The 22,101-nt window shown below is 31.8% G+C and overlaps 1 protein-coding gene across 3 annotated transcripts; it reads right to left on the bottom strand.

Moving 5' to 3' along the window:
• Nucleotides 1–15,304: 15,304 nt before the first annotated feature.
• LOC107775258 (uncharacterized) lies at nt 15,305–22,004 on the bottom strand. 3 transcript variants are annotated; one of them, XM_016594977.2, is made up of 3 exons: nt 21,865–22,004; nt 19,402–20,295; nt 15,305–15,691 (listed from the first exon to the last, which is right to left on the bottom strand). In XM_016594977.2, exons 2-3 carry the CDS (start codon nt 20,259–20,261, stop codon nt 15,517–15,519), a joined length of 1,035 nt encoding a protein of 344 aa, XP_016450463.1. In that variant the 5' UTR covers nt 20,262–20,295; nt 21,865–22,004; the 3' UTR covers nt 15,305–15,516. The 3 variants fall into 3 exon arrangements, with proteins under 3 accessions (XP_016450463.1, XP_016450462.1, XP_075106073.1); XM_016594976.2 differs by lacking the exon at nt 21,865–22,004 and adding an exon at nt 21,498–21,789; XM_075249972.1 differs by lacking the exon at nt 21,865–22,004 and adding an exon at nt 21,348–21,485.
• Nucleotides 22,005–22,101: the final 97 nt, after the last annotated feature.

Here is a 22,101-nt window from a genome sequence, read left to right on the forward strand (position 1 = left end):
CAAATAATATAAATAAGATATAAATCGTCTCGATATATAGCGGGAAAAAATCAGTCATAGTGGAGACCCAAAAGTAGATATTTTGGGAGTGCAGAATATTTTATCAAGTTCTAGTGTCTTGAAAGCCACGCAGTACCGTTTGTTGAAAAATTAGTGATATTTCAAAAGGTAATGTATATCTTGATTTGGGAAAATTTTTCTTTTTTAATTATTATTTATATCTACTTATTATTTAGTAAGTTATTTTACAATTGATAGAGTCAAACTAGCCGATACTAGCCGTTGAAGCAACACCTATATAAACATGGTCCTTGAAGAGCTAAAGACACACTTTCTAATACAACTTTCTGAATCATCTTCTTCCTTTTATGTGCTGGATTTCTTTTTTGAGTTTTCTGCTAGTTCTGTTTCCAATTTAATAACTGGAAGAGCTTGTTGAATCCTAGGGGATACGCCTAATTTTATTTATCACTGTGTGGGCGAAATATCCTTAAGGACAGTGTCCTTGACATGCCTCAGGCTAAATCTTATTCTCCATAATCATCAATATTTTTCCAACAATCTTAAGGATATTTCTACTTTGTTCTTATGGAGAATGCTACTTATGGAATTCTGATGGACTTTAAAGACATACGGTAATGTCTTCTGCTTGATATTGCGTAATATTATATCTAAATGACAGGTATGCATAATTGCACTAATACCTCCTCAACATTTATTCTTTCAAGCTTATTCTTGTGAGAATATAATTGGCATATATTTTTGGCCTTAAGATGATACATATAATCTCCTTCTAATTTTATTAGTGTTTCGGGTTGTGCATTATTTGCTGTAGTAAATTTGTAGCGTGTTATTATGTATGTGCATTTTGTATTGTGGAAGAAAATGCATATTTTTTTAGTCTTATAAGAGATTCTTTTGTACTTCTCTTTATCTTGAATGTTTTGAATTTCCTCTCTTAAAATTTTAAAGAGACAATATATTATTTGTTTTGAGCAGTGGTAAAACATGATTTTCTAGTGCATCAGTATTTTACAGTTTATTTATGTTGCTAGAGATCTTAAGTGAACTATTGAATGATTTTAAATCTAACTTTATCAAAATGGTTATTATATATATATCTAAGAGAACTCATATATGTATATTATTATCGATTTCTTTTTCCGTCCTTGCCTTACGGAAATTGTTTTTTTAAAATGTCAATATGAAAGAGCCTTACAAAATTTGTGATTCTTGTGGCAACAATATATATATTGGAGTGCCAAAGTATATTGCATTTTGGTGGAAGTACTTTATGATCTTAAAACAAACTTTGCTTATCTCTTGGTCATTTAGGTGAATGTTGAGTAATGTCTGATTTTTCTTCATATAACTATAAGTTATTTGTTTGAGATCAAACTTTATTGGAAATAATAATTGTATTGTGAGGCCACACTAAGCCATTATATATTTCTCAATGTAGAAGAGGATTCGAGAGAAATAATAATCCTGCAAAGTCAAATATAATTTTGACTAAGCGGATGATATAATTATTGTGGTCATTTCTCAAGCGAATCTTATGGCTAATGATGTTAGACTTTTATGATACTAAGCAGATTTGTGTTAATAAAGTTAATTTTGTGTCATACAACCAAAGTTGAAGAACAAGAAGAATAATTTATTTATTTTGGTGATTCAAGAACTACTCAAGTTCTCGGAATGGAAATTTTTCTTTTAATCTCACTTCTGAAAAATATTGGCATTAGTTGGGCGATCCATAACTCTAATATTCGGACAAATTTGATTCCTCTACAATTGTTCAGAAAAGTTAGAGTGAAATTTTTCTTTGAGAATGATGGGTTGCATCAAATAAAAATTATATTTTTTTTATGGGCAGTAAGTATTGTAATCATGATTTGTTAATGTTTTTTACTAATTTTAAAATAAATATCGAATATGCTAGTACTTGTACTGACTTAAAATAAGTTTTTATGATAACATAATGTGGTAGCTATACATAATTATTTGAGTGAAATTATATGTTGTTATTTATAAGATGAAATGTCTTATATATGAGAAGTTGGTAATACTTCTTATAAGTTATGAAAAATATTACTCCCTACCTTAAATTTTTTGAAAATATGGGGGTCACAGTATTTTACTTTGGGTTTCTTAAATATTTGGGTGAAGAAATTATTGAATTATAACCCATTTCTTATTTAAGATATTTCTGTAGAAGTTAAAGTTGCTTCTATGTTTAGAAAATTTTCTTTGGTACTTGACTATGGAAAATACAAGAAGAAAATAAATTCTTATGTGTTCAAAGATGTTTCAAAAGGCACTTGTATAGAAGTCAAGTTTATTTCATTTAGAGATGATTTTATGCCTTACTTGAATGAGTTAATATTTAGTATGTGAATTTTTCACTGTATTAGAAGGATGCGGTGATGATATTGAATCTCTGATTCAGATGAGAAAAGGTCAATAGTGATTATGTGATCACCTTTTTAGTGGGTGTTGTGGTATTAAAATTGCCTTGAAGTGAGGTTGATTAAGCAACCTCTTGGTGAGTTAAACCGATAATAATTTTATCGATGAATTGTGATTGTCAAGGCACAATAACCATTGTAAGAAAATAAATCTCTCAATGGGGAGAGTAGATACATTCTCTAAAGACATTATGTGATAAAGCAATTGCTTAGATATGATAATTTTTTATACATATTATGTGTAGTCAAAAGAGAATTTGGCCGATCCTTTGACTTATAAGTGAAACATCGAGGGGTTGAGACTTTTGCCAATTTGAGATGTCTCAACAATGATGGTAACCCAACCTATGTGATTGGAGATCCCATGAAGTAGGTTCATATGGGTAATAACAAGTCATTAGTTGATCAAATATGCACTATTAGTATATGTCTCTTCCTATGTTTCTGTGTGTATACATAGTGCAAGACTGCAAGGAATGTGAGGTTGAGTTATTATACTCTTAATCCAATAATCCATAGCCTATTGTAGGTGGTGTATTATGCTGCAGAATACACTTGATGGATAGACCTATATGAGTGTGGAGTGGGTCCGCTCCTATGAAATTTGTGGCAAAATTTCCTAGAGCACTTATGAAAATCAGGCGCACGCATGGCCTATTAGCGCAAAACCGCGATAACAACAGAAATTGTGGAGGTGTAATATGATGAATAAGGTCCCTAGCTTACAACAAGAATTTTTGGTTCATAGAAGTTATAAACTTCACTAATTATTCTGTAAGTTAAATCTTGTTTTATCTATATCTGGTTCATAGTCTATAAGACACCAGATGAATTTTATAATACCCGAAACCCAGCAAATTATCTTTCTTTCTTTCTTTATTTACTATTTTTTATATCTCTTCTGAGATATGTGGGGAATTGTTGAAAAATTAGTGATATCTCAAAAGGTAATGTCCATCTTGGTTTGGGAAAACTTTTCTCTTTGAAATATTATTTACATCTACTTATTATTTAGTAAGTTATTTTTCTATTTTTTATTAATAGAGTCAAACTAGTTGTTACTTTTCTTTCTTGAGTTTTCTGTTAGTTCTGTTCCCAGTATAATAACTGGAAGAGCTTGTTGAATCCTGGGGGATACACCTAATTTTATTTACCACTGTATGAGCGAAATATCCTTAAGGACAGTGTCCTTGACACGCCTCAAGCTAAATCTTATTCTCCATAATCACCAATATTTTTCCAACACCTTTAACCTAATATGTCTTTTTTTCTTCTTTTTATATTCATTGGCTATGGGGTTAATTAGTGTTGCATCTAATGAGCTAATCAAATGATATGAAATAAAAAATAATTAGACCAGGTTGATACTTTATTGGTATTTTATGGAGTATGAAATTAAAAATTGAAGTTTACCGTTAAATATCGTTGTAGGTTTGTACTAACATTTTTTTTCACTACTAACATTATACTGAATTTTTTCTTCTTCTGTAAATGCCTAACAATCGATCCATAAGTTTTGGAAAAATAGAAGGAGAAATCCAACACATTTGACTATGTAAATTGCAATATAGTCGCTTTTTTTAATTCCCGGTTCCTCATATTGATAATATCTAATTTAGTTTGAAGAAGGATTAGAGATATATTTAAAGATTTTGAAAGAGTTTTAATTAGCTAGGTCTTCTTCTCCCGTTAGTTAAGTCCCCCTTCTCCCCTCCCCCAATTTTCTCAGTTACGTTATCTAATCATTTTCGACTTATGTAATCCTCTATACTCATTTCATTTGTCTATATAAGGTTCTTATTTTGCTCCCATTCTTATAATTAAGTACATGCATTCTCAAAGAGTTCCAAACAAAAATTAGTGAATGATGTCGTCAATTGAAAAATGTGTGCCAAAAGAAGAGCCCAAATGGCAATTAGACAAAGCCATCCTCGTACTCCAAACTATTTGTCTAACAATTGTAGCATGTCTTTCTTTACACGCATCAGAAATTGCCATGAAGGACATTAAGAAGGGAGAATATTCTCTAATTTCCAATCAAAAACATTGACTTGCAGCAAGTTTTTTCTTTATAGTTGTAGCCATTACTTGTTTGCTTCTCATGGCTAACATTGTTGTTTATATTTCACGTTCAGAACAAACACTAGTTCTATTTAAAGCAGGCTTAATTTCTGTAGCTCTTACTTGTTTACCTCTTATGATCTTGGTCATTATGTTTGTTGTAATAGGTTCGACTTCTCTTACCAAAGAGAGATCTCTGCCCTTAGCTTCTGCTCCAGCAATTCAGCCTCTTATGCAGCCATAGATTGACTTCATCTCAACTTCTTTTTATTGTGTGGAATAAATCACATTGATGTCAATTTTACTGTTAGAGTTTGATTAGTAAGCGTTACTTGTTCCTTTGTAAATTGTCTGTGTCTATTTAGATAACTAATTATTATCTGGTAATCTTTTTTATCTTTATATATATATATATATATACTATATTAAAAACACGAAGGCCCTTAGCGAAATGTCGTTGTATTTTTTACCCTTCGTAAATGCATTTTATATTGGATAAAATTGTAAATATAGACAGATTAGAAAAACCAAAATTAAATAGTCCAGGAATTAATATTACCTTAGGTTTTAGCAAAGAGTCTGTTTAATAGTATTAATGTCATGTTAGGTTTATGATTCTTTTACCAAATTCACTGAGCAATTAATATTAGTTTATGTTTAGTATTTTTCTTTTTGATTATAATTGCCGTGTGATACAATTATAAGAAGAAGCAATTAATGTAATTAGATTTAATATTCTTTTACCATAATTGCCGTAAGATACAAAGTCACTTTTTAATTTTCTAGAATTTTAGAACCAAAACCGATAAAGAGCAGCAACTATTATTACTTTATATAGGTTTAGTATTATTTTACTAATATCGAATAAGGAGAAGTAATTAATGTCATATGAGGTTTAAAATTCTTTTACCAAACAAAGTCAATTTATTTTCTAGAATTTTAAAATCAAAACCATTTAGAATAAGGATGAACACTTCTATAAAAGAAGCCAATAGTCCAGTTCTTTGTCATAAACTTGTGACACTGCCAACTTCTGCGAAGGTAAATTCATTTGTGCTTGTCACTTTTGATTTTGACTATAATATGTCATGGATAATTATTAGTTTACAATTACTTATTTATAATATTTTTCTTATAATTTTTTAGAACATAGCATTTTGTATCATGCAACGTCTATACTGTAATGTCTATATTTTTACTGCGTACTATAAAACAAAAATTTGGTTGAAGGTAACTACAGTAATGGTCAAGTTCTTTTTTTTTTCTTTAACTTGCTTTGTAAGTTTTTTCCTTTGTTTCTAATGCTCTTTGAATCTGAATTTTATTCTTATTATATTTGTGAGTGTTTCCGTTATAAAAACAATTCCTAGATTTACATGTCAAATATCAGCTTTTATAGTTCCAACTTTTTTATGTTGTTGATTAAATAGACAGTTTAGTCAATCTATGTTATCAATTATGGTAACTGTTTTGTTTTCCGCTCTTATATAAGACATGATTGGCTTATTTTAATTTATGGTGTTTGGTCTTATTTTAATTTTATTGTATTTGCTTTTATTATAAATTTATTGTATTTGGTTAAAAATACATGTATACCTTTGTACAAAAAGAGTTTTTGCAGCAATTTAAGCTTATATTGGTAAGAAACATAATTTTATACTTTTGGGACGATATCGTCTAGTAATCCTCTTATATCAGAAATTTTACATTCTAATGGACATATAAGTGAGTAGAGTTGAGGTAAGATATCCTCTCTATATTTCCTACCAAGGATATATCCGCAAAGAAAGTAAAAAAAAAAAAAAAAAAGCTATCAGGGACGAAGAAAGCTTCAATATAAATCGAGACTTTATATATAATTTTAATATATATTTTTAAATTTCTTATTTTTATAACGATTGACATGCAATACATGTGTATTACACTGTAACATATAATGTAACCATAAAAAAACGCGAACATGCACTTGCACTTCACGTAAGCTCTAATGTTTTTGCGTAAGTTAAATAAATATTTTTATGATGCATTATGTCAAAGTTTTATTATCTCTTCCACATAGGCTGCACGTAATCAGTCTATTTTCCTTTAAATATAAATTTTATATTGAAAAAAAATATTATTTAATTATACTTCTAACATTAAGAATTTTGAAATTAATTAAGATTTAGCTATTAAATTTTATCTTATGTGAATTATGATAAGCTCCTAATATTTTATAATTTAAAATCAAATGACATTTTACTTATTTTTCCTCAAGCTATTATGAAATTTTGCTTTTGTATTCTTTTATGCTGTCTCTCTCGTGTTTGTGAATTTTTTTTCTTTTCATTTTTGTCAAGGCTTTTATTTTCGTACAATTATTTATTATTAAAATCAATTTAACATGTAACTTACATTTATTTTAAATATAGTCCGTATTCATACAAACAACTAAATTGGTAAACAAAATGACAGTCCTTTTAAAACATTATGTTAGCACCCTATTAAAAAGAATCTCAACCTTATTCAGATTTTTTAATTATTATTTACTTAAGTGTTCTACTTTCGTATATTAATTAGTAATAAATTATATCATGATATAGCAGAAAAGACAATGAAGGACACTTTTATATGGGGATGTGGTTGGGCTTCATCGCAATATCAACAAAAATTAATTAATTATTTTTAGAAACTTATATTTTTTAAATATTTTCTTAATAACTCAAACACATTATTTAGTAATATTTACATAATTTTTAAAACTTATATATTTATTTATATATGTACACGCGCAAAGTGCGTACCCTAAGACTAGCATGCATACATACATACATACATACATGCATACATACATACATACATACATACATACATACCTACATACATATATATATATGTACATATACATACATATATATATATGTCATGACCAGATAGCGTTATATACGCATATATATGTACATATATATATATGTACATATATATATATATATATATATATATATATATATATATATATATATATATATATATATATTGTATTAAAAGTATTTATAGCAAAATGTCGTTCACCTTTTTTACACTTTAAAAATAGAATCCGCACTAGACAAAATAGTAATTTAATCAATTCTCTAATACTTAGGAATAGTCATTTATTATTTTCTTAATATTTAAAAATAATCATTTAATTATTTTCCTAATATTTAAAAATAGTCATTAAATTAATTCCTAATATTTTGGATTGGACAAAGTTTTGACCCCTTAGCATTCCTTTTAGATTTAGGCCGTATAGTTAATATCCTTTTCTACGCTAAATATAAACATTTGTTATAAATATATTATATTATGGATGTTCATTTAGTACTCCATTGTAAATAATCTTCCTGAAGAAGCTTATCCATATGGGACTCCACCGTAAATATGTTTATCTATTTAGTACTCTATTGGAAATAAGCTTCCTGAAGAAGCTTATCACTTCGGTACTCGGTTATGGATAAACATTACCCTAGATAGAAGATTATCCATATCTGGTATAATAGCAGCTTGCAGTAGCAGCTTACACAGCAACTTGCAGTAGCAGCTTGCGTAGCAGCTTGTAATAGCAGCTTACACAACAGCTTGTAGTAGCAGCTTACACAGCAGCTTGCGTAACAGCTTACACAGCAACTTCTTTTCTTCTATAAATAGAAGAGATTTCAGTTCATTATGTACATCAGTTTGAATTCGAATAATATATCAGTTTCTCTCTATACTTGTCTTTACTTTATAGTCTTTTTTTCATAACACATTATCAGCACGAGACTCTGCCATCTCGAGCAAATATTTTGAAAGTATCTGAGGTAAGAACTTTCTTTTCCTAAATAATGTCAAATCTTTCTAAACTTGAATTTGTAACCCTGGATATATCGGGCAAAAGCTACATGTCTTGGGTGCTTGATGCTGAAATTCATCTTGATACGATGGGTCTGGCAGACACCATCAAAGACAAAAATTAGGCATCAAACCAAGACCGTGCCAAAGCAATGATATTCCTACGCCATCACCTTGATGAGGGCCTGAAAATGGAATATCTTACTGTTAAAGATCCAGTCATACTGTGGAATAATTTGAAAGATAGATATGACCACCTGAAGATGGTCGTTCTTCTACAGGCACGATATGATTGGACTCATCTAAGGCTACAAGATTTTAAATCTATCAGTGAGTATAATTCTGCTATGTTCAGAATTATTTCCCAATTGAAGTTATGTGGTGATAATATTACTGATCATGATATATTGGAGAAAACTTTCACCACTTTTCATGCCTCGAATATGCTCTTGTAGCAGCAATATCGAGAGATGGGATTTAAAAAGTATTCTGAACTTATCTCACATCTTCTTATAGCCGAACAACATAATGGGCTATTAATGAAAAATCATGAAAGCCGACCTACTGGTTCTTGTCCATTCCCTGAAGTGAATGAGACGAACTTCCACCAGGCTAAACGTGGAAAAGGTCGTGGCCCCAGTCGTGGTCATGGTCGTGGTCGGGAAAGAAACTCTAATCATGGTAATAATAATGCACCAAAGAACACTCCTCACCACCAGCAGTGGAAAAGGAAGGAACAAAAGCATGAAGCGGTGCAAGCACCAAATGCAGAAAATGCATGCTATAGATGTGGAGAAAAAGGGCACTGGTCACGTACCTGTCGTACGCCAAAGCACCTGGTTGAGCTTTATCAAGCCTCCCTAAAGAAGACAGAGAAAAATGCTGAAACAAATTTTATTTCTGAAGATAATTTAGACTTATGGATTTGGATGTAACTGATTACTTTGCACTCCCAGAAGGAGAAACAAGTCATGTAATTGGTGGTGAATCTGTAGAAATATAAATATTTTAATTTTTGTTATTTGTAATAGATAGTATGGTTATGTAATTGTTGTACATAAAGAAAAATTATGATTTGATAATGATGTTTACTATAATATATCTTGTTTATGTCATTTTGAAGAATATGGATAACATTATTAGATCAACTTAAACTCTAGCAGAGTTTGCAAGAAATATACAACCACAAGAAGTGGTTATATTTCGTATATCTCATTGTAATTATATTTTGTTAACCACCAGAAGTGGCATATGCCTATGATCACCAGAAGTGATAATTTAGGTTTTCTATGGTTACAATTGAAGATAAGCTACATAAATATTCTCTATATTAAATGCACGCCTCGATTTGCTCCTGAAGTAGTAAATATTTTAAAAGAGGTTGAGGCATCACAATTTGATGTGATTAATGCGCATTCAGATAATTATATTCGATTTCCTGAAGGATGAGAACTTTTGATAATATTAATCCATTCCCTGAAGTGAATGTGACAATACTAATAAGTCGGGTAAATAAGAACGCGCTCTTGATGTGAATACATTACAATTCACCTCCAGAAGAGTTAATATAATTGAGAGAATATATACTCAATAATTCGTATTTTAAATTTGCTCCTGAAGAAGTAACACAATTGAAATTGCCTCCTGAAGTGGAAAAATATTATGAAGAGGAGTTTTCGTGTGCTTAAACAATTGTTTTATATTGTTTATTTGATTGTGATTTTCTCTCATGACACCAGCAGTGTCTGAGCAATATTTGATAGTACAAAATGTATCAACACCCCCTGAAGAGCTAAATGTTTGCCTAAAGAATACATGACACCAGTAGTGCCAGATAAATATTAGATTGTGGATAATAAATGAAGGCTCTCGAAGAGCTTATATACAAATATGTCATTCATATTATATGATTATGGTCAAAACATATGTTGTAGTAAACCTGAAGTTTACTAATACAAATGGCTATCATATTGAGACTACAAATGATTGGAAGATTGATAATCTTCATGTTTCCACAATCATAGGGGTAAAATAATATGTATGTGAGAAGTTACCCGCCTTATTCTTTAATTTGTACTATATCATGTATCACAGTAAACCAGAAGTTTACTAAAGCAAAAGTTTCTGCCATAGTAAACCAGAAGTTTACTAAGAGATAGCACATGACATGATAAACTTGAAGTTTTCATTTGCCATTTTTAAATGAGCTATTTGAGAATTCAGATAAGCATATGCTAAAGAACTAGAAGATTCTTCGGGAATTCTCATGTGTTGCTTGTTCTCATAATGAATTGATTATACCAGCTAAAGTTGGGACTAAGACCCCTGATTCTGAAATATATAAAAGGTGAATATGGGCCCGTTCACCTATCATGTGAACCACTTATAGGTGCATATATGAGATGGTTACATGTGTAATTATTGTCAACCTGCAGTTTGGCATTTGAAATTGCTTTTCTCGATTAAGAGCATAATTTTCAGATTATGAAATCAAGACAATTCATCTTGATAATGCTGGTTTATATCCAAGCTAATTTAGCATTGAATACCTCTTATTAATGGCTAAACCATTGCTTATGAGAACAAACCTTCATGTGTTGGTCTAAGATTTTCTAAATTGCATATAGCAGCACTTGTATGCATCAGATCAACAATATATGATAAGTCCTCCCTTCACAATTGGTTTAGGATCAGAAACCAAATATTTTTACTATCTTTTGTTGCGTGGATATGATTAATTTCTCTATCATAATACACAAAGATATGTTTCCCAAAGATGATTGGGGATATATGTTAGTTTTTCTAACATTTGGGGGATGGAATAAACAGTTGAAAAATATGCTATATGAATCGAATTATCATGATCCTCACTTAGAAGATAATTCAAGTCGAATGCCAGAAGCATTTGCTGATCCAAAATTAAATATCATATTTCAGCTGCAAATACTCCTATTAAAATTAAAGTCCCTGAAGGATTGAGTTTACTGTACGCATGAAGCGTGGTAGACCAATCGGTTCCAAAGGTAACAATCCTTGAAAAATAGTAGGAGCTAATGATCAAAATGAGGAGGAAATAAGCTCTAGAAGAGCCCACGACATAACATTTCATGAAACTCCTGAAAAAGTTCAGGTACCTGAAAATAAAGAAACTCATGAGATATCCACAAGTTATGTCGCTTCGGAACTGACACAAAATGATCGTCGACGATATATTTAATACAATATTGTAAACGATTGTGAGGATCGGACTAGCAGTCCAGACACTTGAAGATGTCATACTATTTAGATACAAGTCTTAACCTATATGACTTATTTGGCTAAATCGATATGAAGATCCTTGAAGGATTGAAAATGCCCGAAGCATATAATTCAAAGTCTTGAGAAATGTACTCGATCAAATTATAAAGATCTTTGTACGGTTTAAAGCAATCTGTGCGCGTGTGGTATAATCGCCTCAGTAAATATTTGCTGAAAGAAAGTTACATAAATTATGTTATTTGTCCATGTATTTTTATAAATAAAATATCATCAAAATTTGTTACACTTGCTATTTATATTGGTGACATAAATCTTATTGGAACTCCGGAAGAGCTCCAAGAGGGTCTTAAAAATACTTTTACATGGACAAAGTGTACCCATTAAGTACACCAATGAATATTCAATCACTTGAAGTGAATAAGGATCCGTTCCAACATCTAGAAGAGGATGAGGAGCTCCTTGGTCCTGAAATACTCTATCTCGGTGTAGATGGTGAACTTATTTATCTTTCTAATGCTAACAAAAGTGGTGCAGATCGTATTGGTAATGCAGATGCATGTTATTTATCTGATCCCCATAAAGTTCGATCTCAAACCGGCTACGTATTTACATATGGAGGTATATCATATCATGGCGCTCCACAAAGCAATCTATTATTGCTACTTCTTCAAATCACGCTGAGATAATAGCTATTCATAAAGCAAGTAAGGAATGCGTATGGTTGAGATCAATAATTCATTTTATTCGAGAAAAATGTGGTTTGAAATGTGAGAAAAGACCCACAATTTTATACGAAGACAATGTTGCATGCATAGCCCAATTGAAGGGAGGATTTATAAAAGGAGATAGAACGAAGCACATTTCACCAAAATTATTCTACACACACGATCTTCAGAAAAGTGGTGACATTGATGTGCAACAAATCCGTTCAAGTGATAATCCAGCAAATTTATTCACTAAATCTTTGCCAACTTCAACTTTTGAGAAGATGGTATACAAGATTGGAATGCGGAAACTCAAATATTTGAAACAAGGTTTTCATCAGGGGGAGTAAAATACGCGATGCACTCTTTTTCCCTTACTAAGGTTTTTTCCCTTGGGGTTTTCCTTATAAGGTTTTTAATGAGGCACCTAGCAATGCGTATTACTAAATATGTGTATTCTTTTTCCTTCACTAGGATTTTTTTCCCCACGTGGTATTTCCTAGTAAGGTTTTAATGAGACACATTATCTTTTAATGAACATCCAAGGGGGAGTGTTATAAATATATTATATTATGGATGTTCATTTAGTACTCGTTGTAAATAATCTTCCTGAAGAAGCTTATCCCTATGGGACTCCACCATAAATATGTTTATTTATTTAGTACTCTATTGGAAATAAGCTTCCTGAAGAAGCTTATCACTTCGGTACCCGGTTATGGATAAACATTACCCTAGGTAGAAGATTATTCATATCTGGTACGTAGCAGCTTACACAGCAGCTTGCAGTAGCAGCTTACACAGCAACTTGCAGTAGCAGCTTACACAGCAGCTTGTGTAACAGCTTACACATCAGCTTGTAATAGCAGCTTACACAACAGCTTGTAGTAGCAGCTTACACAACAGCTTCCTTTCTTCTATAAATAGAAGATATTTCAGTTCATTATGTACATCAATTTGAATTCGAATAATATATCAGTTTCTCTATACTTGTCTTTACTTTATAGTCTTTATTTCATAACAACATTGTTATTCTATTAGGTATTTAAAAATTAAGTATATTAATTTATAAGTAAATGTAGTTGATAGTCTAAGAAGAGTAACCTTCTGCCAACAATTAAAGTATTGTACTAAATTATAAAGAAATTATTGTATTGTTAATGTTTGTTCTAAATCCTTCTAAAATATATAGACACATACATGTGCAACATATATTAGAGTTCTAAATCTTTGATTATGGACACTACTCACTAGACAAAATAGTTATTTAATTATTTTTCTAATATTTCGGGATAGTAATTTAATTATTTTTCTATAAATTAAGATTCTAAAATTAATTAAACCTTTGAATGTTAAATTTTTCTTTATTTGAAAAATGTACGAATGGCTAAATTTAAAAATTTAAAATCGAGTGATTTTACTTGTATAAATCCTAATAAACATTGAAAAATTTCTCGAGATCGGCGGCTGATTATGTCTTCTCGATGTTTGTCATCAACATTTTTTGGCGTAGATCAGTATTGAAAAATTATTAGTTTCTTTTATTCTTTTTGTGCTTTCTTACAAAAATATGTGATCTGGCTCCAAATACTAGATCAATTTAAATGCAAGGTATTGGGCATAAAAAATATTTTTTGACTATTCTTCTCTCTTTCTTCAGTTTTTTATTTTTCATATGGCCAAATACTAGCAATTTTAATATTTTTCAGTTATTCAAAATTACTTTATCAACAAATATAAACGTTAACCAGGATATTAAATATCAAATAACATGTTTGCCTAATAAAGAAATAATATAATTGTAACATAATCATGCGTAATATCTCCTAGAACTTAACATCATTACAAAAAGCCAAGAAAACGTATTTATCACAAGATGATCAAAATTTTGGTTTTTTAAAAAGTGGAAAGTATATGTTTGCTAATTTTTATTTATCACAAATATATCTTTTGAATATACCATTTATATTATTTTATAAAAATTATTTTTATTAATATAGGTGCACGCACACCGTACGTATCCTAAGACTAGTTAGGAAAGGGAGGCATGAATGGAAATTAGAAGGGGATATTAGGAAATAAACCTGCATATTTTTTATGGGAAACTCTCACTGATATCGCTAGTTTCTCTTTATTAATAATGGATGAAAAAGTATATATCAACAACCAAGAAACCGCGTATCTAGAGTAGGCATTTAACTCCTTGAGGTGAGAATCAAATGCTTACTTTTCAATTAATTTGCACTACGGTCACACCTTATTGGATTATTCAAGAAAATTTTCCTACTGTCTAAGCTAAAGCGAATCATTTATCAGAGGATAGAGATGAAGCCCAACCTGAACAGATTATATTCTCTTTTCTGTTTCTGCAATTTGACTGCATTTACCGGAGACAACCAAATTAAAAATAAAAATAAAAATAAATGAAAGACTGCTTCTTTGTCTCGGAAGGACATTTTCTGTCCGTTGCATTAACACTATTTCTGATTCAAAAGTTCTGCACTTGAATCCATATGATATTCTCAAAAAGTGCAATCTATACACTTACGACCATTTTCATAAGACAAAAATGGAATGTTGACAAAAATTGAAACGTTAATGGCAGGTTATTGCTGGCTGGAATCATTCTTCTCTATCTATTCAATATTGAGATCATCAAAAAAGAGATTAGAGAGTTCAAGGTAACCAAGCACCTTAGAGACTGAAAATTATGTCTAAAGCATAAATATTTTAACCAAGTAATCAAGGTGCTTCTTTCTTTTGCTCTGCATGTCCACCAGTTCAAACTTAACTTTGGTACATCACTGATTTAGGCACTCGAATGCTTCAACAAAATAATTGTCACTTATTAAAAAGGAAAGGAAAAAAACAACAACAATCAATACCACTGTCTGACTGCCATCTTCATTCTTCAATAAAGTGAAATGAAAAATAGAAGCAGAATTCGTCATAGATGTAAAAGACAAGGGGGTGCAATCTGGTCCTTTCATTAGATTTAAGAACAAATTTTGCATTTTATCAATGACGCAGTACAAGACAACTAGGGGTACAAAGGTTCCTCTCAAAGCTGCATTTACTGGATATAAGGATTTCAGGTGTTTCATTCAGCTTTTTAAGCTGGAGGGCCACAAGGAACATGACAAAGCCCCGCAACGAACAAAGAGTCTAAACACATAAAACTAAATTTTTGAAGCACTAAGCGCCATAACCTTGCATTGTTCATTCATGGCCAAAAGTTGTGCCTCTTTCTTATCAAGTAGAGCAGTCAACCTCACATTTTCTTCCATCAGTTTTTGTACTTCAACCTCTTTCTGCATCTTCTCACTCTCCAGTTGTGTTGTCTTGGCAACCAGCCTGGTTCATATAAGACAAACTCAGCACACAAATCCCAGATGATGAAATATTACTTAAATGAATTATTGCAGCTTCAACATTTTGTGCTGACTGGGATATAACACAATTTTACAGTCATATTTTGACAAGGCCCACTTGTGGGATTACACTGGGTTTGTTGTTGTTGTTGTAGTATTTTGACAAGGATGGATACTTCAACCAATAAATATTAACAACTCATACAGTGGTCAGCATTCTATCTTCATGTGCTAATTAGATGACAAACAGGTCTTCAGACATAGTCATGATTCATGACCATTTGGGAAGCCAACCTAACAAAATCTCACTAAGCTAGTTGTAAGAGCACCAAGTTTGAAGCTAATATTTGCTCAAATAGATATTGCAGCGAGGACAAGTGATGTTCTCTGGATTCCAATCAGATGAAACTTCATCCGAGTTCGTGCTCTCTTTTTGTTCTGTACTATTACTATGTTACTTGGTCATACAGCTACCAACTACTTTAAGATGCTAAGAGAGTAATGAAATACAGGATCGTGGTGCACATAGGCAACAAGTAAATCATTTTGAGCCTAATAACGTCACTCTTTGAGGCCATAATTCTTCACTATATTCTCATATTCTGTAAAATGAATATTTTATTAACATACAGAAGATGGTTGCTTAAAACATCATTTCTGACCTTCCACCATTTAAAGTTTGAGAAAATTATGCATACCTTTCTTGGGTTTCCAACTTGTAACAAAAACTCATAATTTCAAACTCCCTTCTTTCAGACCTTATGTACAATAGTAATTTAACCTAGAAGTGTACAAAAAAAAATTCTTTTGCATCAAGTTTTAATAGTCTGCAACACTATATCATCTAAATTACTGGTTATTGGATCGTCTATCTTTTTGACAAGTATTATTAAATCATGAATCTAATCCTGAATCTGATTTTCTCCAAATAATGGTAAATCATGAATCTAATCTTATCGTTCTCTGTTCACTTTGTCAAAATAATATTTGCATACTAAAAATTATAAACAAAAACAAAATAAATTAAAAAAAAATCATGAAATTAAAGAAAAAAAACGAAAGATAAGCTCAAAAGGGAGGAGAAAAATAGTTTTCTTTTCTTATTTATTTGTAGTTTCTCATATTTGTTGTTTTTCTCAATGTTGTTTACTAGGGTTTCAGTGAAATTAAAGGGAAAACCTGTAATTTGAAGATTGGAATTTAGTTTTGCTACACAATTTTTTTTTAAAGAAGTAAAACATATCCATAATGAAGAGATCATCATATTTCAGCTTCAAATTAATAAATGTTAAAGAGGATCTCTTCAATTTGTATTCATGCTACATTTATACATAATTCAGGCAGGCACAAGTCAATAGTTCAGTACTTGAACTTCAGTAACTCAAATTTCAAGCTAAAGACTTTAGACTTTAATTTTAGCAAGCAGCTCGAAGGAGCGGAAAAGGGAGAAATCTTGCATAATCAAGTATTAACATCACATGTAAGAATTTAGAAGTCTAGATTTGTGTTAGACATTCAACATATCATAAGGAAAGACTGAAATCTGTTGAACATAACATCTACCATTCTTCTGTAAAGGGGTGCTTCTTTGATAATTCAACATGTCCGGGTCATTGTATAACTTTTTCTATATCTTTAAGCAGATGATTTTACCAATTAAGTTACAACTAAAACAATAAATGAATTTTTATAAAATCAGTATTGCTCAACACTAAAATGTCAATTTAATTGGATAAAGTGTGAATGACGCTATCATTTTAAATATAATGCATCTTAAAAGTTCTAGATTTCAAAAATATTATCAATGAGAAAAAGATTATTCAACTTCATTCTCCAAAGAAAAAAAATTCAAAAGAAAAAGATTATTCAACGTTATGTCATAAGATAGAGACCACAACTTCGAGAGAACTAGGATTCAACACGTAACCATTTATGCATTGAGAACGTGCAAGACAACAACTTCAGATCTCAGCCATCTTGAAATTTGTGATTTCAATTTTTTCGTTAATCCAGGTTTCAATCTTCACATTTCGCAATCAATAATTGATTCACCAAAAACCATTTGCCAAACTTTCTTAATTGATGAAGTTGACTACCCACTATTGCCTAATATTTGATTAACCTAGAGGATTTACAAACTAGCAGTAAAGCCTTCTTTCTTATTTTGTGGCCACCCCTATAAGACTAATTTTTCTCAACTATTTCATTCTGGCATCATCAAACTGTTAATACTTTGTGATTCTTTAGTTTCTGGACTGATATGTAAGGAAAAAAGCCTTTGACAAGCCAGTGTGCTGTCACACAGTATATCCAGGAGTGGGCAAGATGGTTATTGGGGTGCCATTCTGCGTCTCTCGGCACACATATCCAAAACTTTTTATAAAAAACCCAAGAAATTTAGTTTTTACCCAGTAATTTTATGAAAAATAGAGAAACCCTTTTAATTTTGTGTTTGTTGGCCCTCGTACACCCTTAAAATAGGTGTATTTACATAGAGTAAAAACTCTAAGCTCTGCTGCTTCGACTGATTGATTGAACTTCTGACAAATAGTTTTTTTATGAAGTAAGTTCTCACAAAAACTCATGTAAAGAAAATACACCTTGGGCCCAACTCAACCTCAAAAGCTAGCTCATGAGGTGAGGATTGCCTAAGACCATATGACATCAGCCATATATTAGGAGATGTTTTATTCCCTAGAATCTGTATCTTACCATATTGTAAACTAGTAACTGGTATACATTCTCAACCAAGCTTGAGGGATAATCAAGCTTTCCAATTACTTCTCAATATTTAGGATGGTATATCTGTCTTGCATCTGGGAGTTAGCTAGTGCAACAAAGCACATTTCAAAATAAAGTAAAATAACTCCATAAGCAACAATTTGGACTTTTTTATTTCTCTTTATTTTCAACTATCCCTGATAACGTCATGTGAATAACGCCCAAAATTGTTAATTTCTATACAGTCCCAGGCTCCCAGCCCTTTGCATTGAACAATGACCACCGTTAAGTTTCAAATATTCCCCCATCCCACCCCAAGCCTTGAAAATAATAGAAAAGGAGAAGCTATGACGGCCCTGGATCAGTACAAGATCCTATAATAGCCCGATAGATTAAAAGGGATGTTATAGCACTAAGCATGTCCAAGAGTCCATTATGGTATTGATGATCTAAATCAACCACACTCGAAGGAAAAATGTTTAAAGCACTTAGAGCAAATGAGCTTTCATGCTTGCATTCCCTTCAAGTAAATAAATACCTAAAGGTGAAAACAAGGAAAAAAAATTACTCCGGAAAGTAACATTTATAAACGAAAAGGGACCAACATGCAAACTAGAGAAATGAGGTAGCAATTGATGGAGCTATAAAAGCATCTTCTTACCAAATGACACACATATAATATGCAGTGAATTTATGATTGTGCAATTGTATTTCAATTATTATAAACAAGCTGCAAGGCAAGTGTTATTTGAACACACAGGAAGAAGTTGTGCTTTGACATTTGTATTCCAGTTATTATAGCAAGCTGCATGGCAAGTATTAAGATGCAGTGGTACGAAAGTGAGAGAAAAACAAAATATTTAACTATAAACTTCATGCATCACAGACATTGCATAGCCAGGAAAGAAGGAAATAGGTCTGACATCATGTTATGGTTATGAAAATTTCTTTTGATGAAAGAGGAATACTTACCGCTCAAAAAGCCTTTCAATCGTCTGGAATTGCTTTTCTGATGATAGAAGTGTTTCTCTCACACTAATGAGACTACTGACATAGGATTTCAGAGACTCAAAGTCTCTCTTAACACGACAAAGCTCCTGCTCATTTTCTGCAGCTCTCTGCCTCTGTCTAGAAGTTTCTTCAACCAAATCTTCAACTCTCTGCCGCATCTCAGTCAGGATAAGATTTGTACCCAGAGCAAATCTTTCCATTTCCTCTAACTTAACAGACATGTTTTCAATTTGGAGCGCTTTCCTTTTAATCTCTTCTTCACCAACCGTTACATTCTCTTTCTCTATAGCAGTTTCAGATTCCGCCATTATAACCCTCTTTACAAGACTTTCCATAACATCTGTAACCAACTGTACACTTCTGAGTAATTCACTCATATAAGATCCATCTTGTTCATCAAGGTGACCTTGTTTACTCGAAAGTCTAATCCATGTTTCATCATCAGCATCATCAAAAGACGAGAGATCTACATCCCTAGACCAACCGGATAATGGTATCCCATTTTTATCTACAAGGCCTACTCCATCTAGTTCTTTGATACCGCATGAGGAATTGGCCAAATCTGGAACAGCCATGACTCTGGCTTTAGCTTTCAAGTACGTCATCAACGTTGTAACAGTTCTGACTCTATGCCATAGAGCATCTAACTCTCTCTTTGTATCTTCCTCTGATCCTTGAATAAAAGCATTTACCTCCAACAGTTTTGCTTGCAAAGCATCCACTTGGGACTGACTTTTCTCCATCTCTAGCTTCCAAGTAAGGTCTGTTTGAGCCAATTGGGATTTTAAAGCTGAGAGATCAATATCTTCCTCACCCGCCATCACCTTATCAAGTCAGTGATGTGAGCTCAGGAACCTATGAAAACAAAATTTTAGGAACATTTGGGAGTATTAAGTAGTAGAAGAAAGTTGGTCAAATCACAATGAACCACATGAGAATCATATCAAAACTCCACCATGCAGTTCTTGAACTTTCAGATCAAAAATAAAGATCCTTCCATGGTGATTTTAATCACTTTCATGCATTAAGCAGAATATTCAGATTAAAAGGCTAAACTAAACTCCGTTAACACTTGTTGAGGAATTCCCATGACATTCACAGGATAAAGCATAATAAATGCATCACATATTCTTCGCAATGCACTAGCAATTTAGTCTAGAAAATACAAAATGCATTTCAAAATATTATTAAGTATTCAAATGGAAGAGGTCCAACTGGAGTACTGGACGAAATGGATATTGAGGACTCATATAGCCTACCAACTAGCTTGGGATTAAAGCGCAGAAGTTGTTGTTGTGGAACACTTGCACAAAAGCCTTGACAACGCAGAATACTTTTAAATGCAAACAGAAATCAAGAAACATAAGAAGATATTGCCCTATGTACGGTCTGGATGGAGCATGGAGCATAAATATACATGTGAAGAATCATTAAAAAATTTAAAAATATTAAATTTGAACCCAAAAGTTCTAAGGTGTAACCGGATCAGTAATAAGAACCTATAGATTGAACTCGTTAGAATTTCCTTTGGCATCCAAACTTTAAGCAGCCTTATTTCACTTCCCGTAAAGACAGCATTTCCAGATAAAGTATAGCAAGAACACCATAAAGTCATACAAATTCGTGGCAAACTGTGCCATTCGCATGCCTAAGAAAGGAAAGCGCATACAAAAATAATTTGGCAGGGAGTGAAGATATCAGTCAACCGGGTACATCCTTATAAGTCCAAAATCCAACTGTAAAAATGGCTTCTTTCATCAATCAAAATCATAAAAATCCAAGAAAGAGGAACCCCAGTCCCCCCCCCCCCAACGCACCCAAAACAAAAACAAAAACAAAAAAAACACTCATGTAGAGAATTAGAATTTCAGACAAAGAAAGGGACAAAATTATTGCATAAATTATACCAATATCATAGGATTAAACCCTTCCTACCGATACCCATCAAATTCCGATCAACATTCAAAGGAATTGCAACGGAAACAGACGCGATCAGAACCAAAAAAAAGTGTACAATTTTTTTGCGGAAAAAATTCAAGGTATAGAGAAAGAGGCACCTCGCAAATCGAGGGAAAACTTGGGGAGATTCAGATGAGGCTATAAACAGGAGACAAATTGGCAGGTGATTTATGTTGAATGTTGATGATTACGCTCCCACACACATTTTCTTGCTTTTGTTGTCTCTGCCTCTTCCTTTTCGAGTTTCCTTTAAGATTTTTTCACAAATTATATAGTGGGGACCTTTGAGTATTTTATCTTAGTCCATTTATACTAAGATAAAACCACCAAAATGGATTTAGAGGATAAAATGAGATAAAATTGCTTAAGATTGTGTGTCATCTTCTCCGTGAACTTTTATATATACCAAATATTCATGACACACTGATAATTGTAGATACTAAAAGATAGATAAGGAATTCATACCGTTGATAGTTGGGGGATCAAGTAGATTGAACAAATACAGAGATAGTCATGAATTCACTGTACAATTAGTCTAAGAATTGAGATATAATTATACATAATAAAATTCAATTAGGTTAGTAGATTTTTTAGCTCGTTGTATTGTCATTTGAATTGTGACCTCAACCATGACGTGTCTCCATATATAGACATTATATTTACCTAATTTAAGTAGTTTATTGATTGTTTTTTCCAATCAAT

This window comes from Nicotiana tabacum, chromosome 3 (assembly GCF_000715075.1).
Source record: "Nicotiana tabacum cultivar K326 chromosome 3, ASM71507v2, whole genome shotgun sequence".
NCBI classification, from domain to species: Eukaryota; Viridiplantae; Streptophyta; class Magnoliopsida; order Solanales; family Solanaceae; genus Nicotiana; species Nicotiana tabacum.